The 5,400-nt window shown below is 45.0% G+C and overlaps 1 protein-coding gene across 1 annotated transcript; it reads left to right on the top strand.

The window, feature by feature from the left end:
• Window positions 1-2,134: 2,134 nt before the first annotated feature.
• On the top strand, window positions 2,135-5,105 carry LOC127301968 (uncharacterized). The gene is made up of 2 exons (XM_051332280.2): window positions 2,135-4,721; window positions 4,799-5,105. The coding sequence occupies exon 1, from the start codon at window positions 2,290-2,292 to the stop codon at window positions 4,624-4,626; it is 2,337 nt and encodes a 778-aa protein (XP_051188240.1). The 5' UTR covers window positions 2,135-2,289; the 3' UTR covers window positions 4,627-4,721; window positions 4,799-5,105.
• Window positions 5,106-5,400: the final 295 nt, after the last annotated feature.

Here is a 5,400-nt window from a genome sequence, read left to right as displayed (position 1 = left end):
TTCATTATCATCGTTAATTAGCAACTGCCGGCCGGTCTTCAGCTCTTTCGTGTGTGTATGTAGGTGCACCTCCGGCCTCCCATGTGAGCATGTTGCCTACTACGTGTTCCGGCCGTGGTAACGGCGCACCTAACGCCCATATGCCACGTACGAGCAGTCCTTATCCTCGACCACCCACCGTTCGGGAAATGTATGACCATGCATGTGACCGATCGTTGCGAGCCTTACGTGCACTCGATCCATCTATCGGACTTTTTCATTAGTAGTAGGACCAACGTAAACACTTTTAACACTTTGTGTGATGTGCGAGCCTTACGTGCACTACGAGTACTTGCATCGGTCGCTCTGGAATTAAAGTTCCAGCTGCCGGAGAACGACCGACCAACATATGCATTGAGATGAGCCGCACCACGAACACCTGGTCCTAATCTTCTGAGAGACAACTTCCTTCCACGGCACATTGCCGTTCAGATCGCCCGTTACCGTAGAAAATATCACCGCAACTTCTTTTTTTGCGAAAATTACACCGATCCATTAATAATTATTAACAGTAGTACAAAAATATCTAAAAAAAATAAAAATTAAAAATAGGTCGTTGAACCACCTAACGATGACTACACACGTTTCCTTTTATTTACTCTACGAGATCTTAACTCTTAAGTAGTACTTCCTCAGTACTCATACACACTAAAATGGGTCGTTGAACCACCTAACGATGACAACGGCGAGGGTGGCGACAACCACCTACAGCTTCATCCCGGACAGCCCCATCTCGTTGTTGACCAAACTTCCACGAACCCACACTGGTAGGCCTAGACCACCACCAGCTCAAATGGCGCACAAGAGCACTCATGTGATGCGTGGAGGCCATGGCCCTTAATGCCCTGGTCGGACTCAGATCGGGCCCTCGCGCTCGAAGCCGATAGAAGGCCGTCGACGCACATGCCTAGCTCGACCACCCCACTAGGACCTCTCCATCGCTCCAACCCCCAGCACACCCGTCGAAACAAACATCCATGATCGATCGGGACCTATAGGGCCTAGATCGTGCCCTGCCAGCGCCTCCGCAACAACACCACTCCAGGGGCCACACACACACGCGACGCGCACAACACACTGCCGCCACCATTGTCCGTCTATACTGCCGCGCATAGCCGCAGCCCCACCCCAAGTCGCACGACCCATGAGCCACCGATCTCCGTACATAGACAAGCAGTTGAGGGTGCATCCTCCGCTCCCTCCATCTTTGACAGCGTGGCGCCGCCGCCGGGCAGGAGTAGAAAAATAGATTATGAAAATATAGCATCTACAACATGAAGCAAATAGATTATTAAAATATATTTACAGTGAAACTAATAGTAATATTAATTTGATATCGAATTTTTATTATCTATTAAATTGGTCAAACTTAGAGAATGATGTCTTTCATTATATTTATAAGGCTTATTCAATGAAACAGAAACGGATGGAGTATATAGGAAGATAAAACAGCACCAAGGCTACTTAAAGTAAGAATAAGGTATGAAGCTCACTTAATTAAGCACCCACACGCTCTGTACACTTGCTAAAATAAACCGGGATTAACCGTAAGATTGGTCGCGTGTCCCTCTCCATGGCTTCGCTCGGCACATGCCTCGCTCGCTCGCTTTGCTCCGTCGCTTTCCGTGATCCCAGAGCAAAAGCATAGCTGCACTTGCTGTAAACCGATCAGAACGGATAACGAACCGCACCACTGCACCAGACGACGCTACGCTAGGCCCCTGGAGGTATCATTTGTTTACTGCGATCTGCAGGGTCAGCCTAATCCATCCACGCCAGCCTAGTTAGTTAACGTAATACTCCTCCATATTGATAAGAGGTAGGAATAGGATGCTGCCATGCATATGGGTTTTACTGTTTCCGGTCAAAGAAGCTACTAGCTAGCTACGTACTGTTCGTGCTCTGCCGTCCATGGCCTCCAATCCTCAGGTTAATTAATTTCTCCGAAGTTGATAATTTTGGTGGCGGTGCACGTGACTTGCGTGAGATGTGGATACGTGGTAGCGGTACTGGGAGCTGGGTTAGATCTGGGCGGGTATCAGTAGTTCAGTACCATGCATGCAAATGATAAACGTGATTCAAACAGGTTCAGCGCTCTGCTCTGTCTGGCGGTATGCCGTAACTGGCGCCTTCTAGGCGACTCTACCTTCTTCCTCTAACTCTCTCCTTTCAATCATCCGTCGCCGCCGATTAGTTCACCGCCGGTGACCTTCATCTCCGCATTAGCCTCTCCCTCCACCTTTCTCCTTCATGGAGGTCCCTCCCCCACCAGATTCTCGTCGCCATCCTCCATCTCATGTCCCTCCGGACATGGCACATGCCTCCTCCCGAGAGATCTCGCCAGATCTGGCTAGTAGCCAGGAAGATCCAGAGGATATTACCCAGCGGAGACTCGTATCCGAGCGATGTAAGGAGCTGCAGCAAACAGGGGAATTGCTAGCACAAGTCACCATCAAAGAAGGAAAAGGAGTTGAGAGGAAGCAGCAAGGAAACATGGCAGGCCAAACGAAGCACAAGGAAAAAGAAGATTCACCTTTTAGCTTGCCAAGAAGACATCATCCATCTGATGACGAACTGGACTTATCAGCTATCATGAGGAGTTTGCAGATAACAATCCCAGAAGACATTGAGATTGGTTATCAGGGGGAAGAAATTCAGAGACCAGAAGAAAGCTCCCCATTCAGACTGCTGATGAAAGTCGCAAGCTCGTCAGGTACTCCAAGAAACATCCCTTTGCAAGCTCTTAATAATGCAATGTCAAGGGCATGGGGAGAGAAATATTGGATTATCGATCAGATCAAATCAGCTATGTATGTGGCATACTTCAGAGATGATGATGCTATGGACTTTGTCCTTAAAAGGCAACCTTGGTCTGTGGATGGTGACAATCTATTGTTAGAATGGATAAACCCAAGGGAACCGGATAGGAATTTCGATGACTATCAGTTCAGGTATTTATATGTTCCTATCAGAGTTTATGGTGTGCCAGAGAGATTTAGAACTCCCCATTTGATGAAATATGTTATAGATAAAGTTGCTCAGCCTTCGGATCTACATCCACCGCCTGAAATCACTATGACTGTTAGAAAGGATTTTGTTCAGGCATATGCAAAAATGGATATTCAGAAACCAGTGAAAGACAAAGTCAAATATTATGTGTCTCCAAATGAATACATTCTATTCTACTTGAATTATGACAAAGTCAAGAGAATCTGTATTTTCTGCGGAGTGATGTTCCATTCAGTGCAACATTGTCCTAATAGAAGAAAGCTAATTATGCATCTGCAAAGTATTCAAGCTAATACATCCTCTGTTCCGTTTGCTAATATTGGAATCTGGACCTCCCAAGCAACAAAAATCCCTCACACTGCCTTTCAACAATCAAATTTTGTGGGAGGACTTTCACTGGAATATAGAAGAGATGCGAACTTGGACAGATCATCAGATACAGATAAGTGTTCTCTATCCAGATTTAAAATTTTAGAGGAGCGGGCAGGTCGAAGTAAAGATGATAGAAGGGGAGAAGTAAAATACGTGTGTTCAAATATACACACTGGTTCACTTTTAGCTCTGGATTCACCTTCTCATTTGTGTGGTCTGTATAATCAAACTAGCAAAGACAGGCAGTTTGTTTCCCAAGTTCCTCAACATCACTCCAAGACAAGGGCCAATGAGATTGAGCCCTCTCAAGCTAGCATCGCTGAGACCTCTCAGCCTCCACAAGCAAATGTAGAAGTGTACAATCCATCTACTCACGCTGATATCAACAAGCAGCAAACATTAAATGCTTCAATTCCCCAAAAAAGATTAAAAAGACAAGCTGAAACAGAGGCTATACCATTCGAAGAACTAAGGAGAGAACATGATCGTACCAGACTCAAGTCAACTCCACCTGCATCAACTAAGTTCTCTGACACGGCTGCTTCGCCTTCCATTGCTTCTGAACAGCATGATGTGTATCACCCTCCGCAGCTACATTATAGGCAAGATACAGGACCAAGAGTCGTTTCCCAACAAGCTGACCATTCTTTAGAGCAGGAGAACCAATTTCCATATAAATTCAGAGAAGGTACATCTCAATCTCCATCAGCCGCTCGGAAAAAAGTCCGCCCAAATAAAAGGAACCACTGTAATCAAAGGAGGGTGGAAAATAGAGAAAATGTAGCTCTTAATTTAGAACACAAAGGTGGTGTACCTGATAACTACATTGCAGGAGTTGAACAGCAGACTCAACTAATTGATGCCAATCATTTGATATCTAATATACACGCCAATACTACTTCAGCTAGCATATCACCTCAGGTTCAGGGATTCCAAAACTCAGAGCAGTACAAGCTATGGCTTCAGCAAATGGCAGTATCATCCTATGGACCTCCTTCAGAAGGAAATCAGCACAGGGGATTACTGCCCCCTAATTTGGTTGGCCAGGCCTGCTTGGTTGTGGATGATACAAACCAACTGCATATTCACGATAATGGAGATCCATTGGATAACGTTGAAACAGTTAACATGGATAGGACCAAGGAAAACTCACAAAATGATAAACAGGCAGCGGCGCCAGCCTTTAAGGCGCCACGGGCGCAATGAGTCTCATTAGTTGGAACTGTCAAGGAGCGGGCAGGAGCCTTGACAGCAACAAGATGACCTATCTTGCCCGACTGATGCACTCGACTAATGCTAAGGTGATCTTTGTCTCTGAAACTAAGACTTCTAAATTCAGTAAAGTCGAGTTATCTAATCATTTTAATATTGCCAATAGCTATGTAGTTCCTTCTGAAGGCCGTTCTGGAGGGCTTTGGCTTTTGTGGGACAGCGACATCGACCTTAAGATTACAAGTGCTAGTCCTAACTTAATCTTAGCCTCCCTTGTAAATACCTCCACTAATGAGGCTTTCTGCTTAGTTTGTATGTATGGGGACCCTAGCCACTCAAAAACTAGTAATATTTGGAAAGAGGTTTCCACTTTTGTTGATGTAAATATTGGAAAGCCTTTGCTTTGCATGGGTGATTTAAATGAGCTTATGTATCCCCAAGACAAGAGTAATATGAATTATGTAAATTACTCTCGCATGCATTCCTTTCGCTCTCTTGTCAAAGATTGTGGTCTTTTTGACTTAGGATTCAATGGACCTGCTTACACATGGTGCAATAAAAGGTACTCTTCTAAGCCCTTATATGAGAGGCTAGATAGGTTTCTTGCCAATGCTGAGTGGAGTAACTTATTTCCCAATGCAAATATATACAATCTTCCTATCTTGCAAGGTGATCATGCTCCTGTAATGGCAGTTCTTCACTCAAAATTTAAAAAGCCTACTTATCATTTCAAGTTTGAGAATTGGTGGCTTCTTGAGGAAGATTTTC

This window comes from Lolium perenne, chromosome 5 (genome assembly GCF_019359855.2).
Source record: "Lolium perenne isolate Kyuss_39 chromosome 5, Kyuss_2.0, whole genome shotgun sequence".
In the NCBI taxonomy this organism is placed as follows: domain Eukaryota; kingdom Viridiplantae; phylum Streptophyta; class Magnoliopsida; order Poales; family Poaceae; genus Lolium; species Lolium perenne.
The sequence above is the reverse complement of the archived record's forward strand: the minus strand, read 5'-3'. Positions and strand labels throughout refer to the sequence as shown.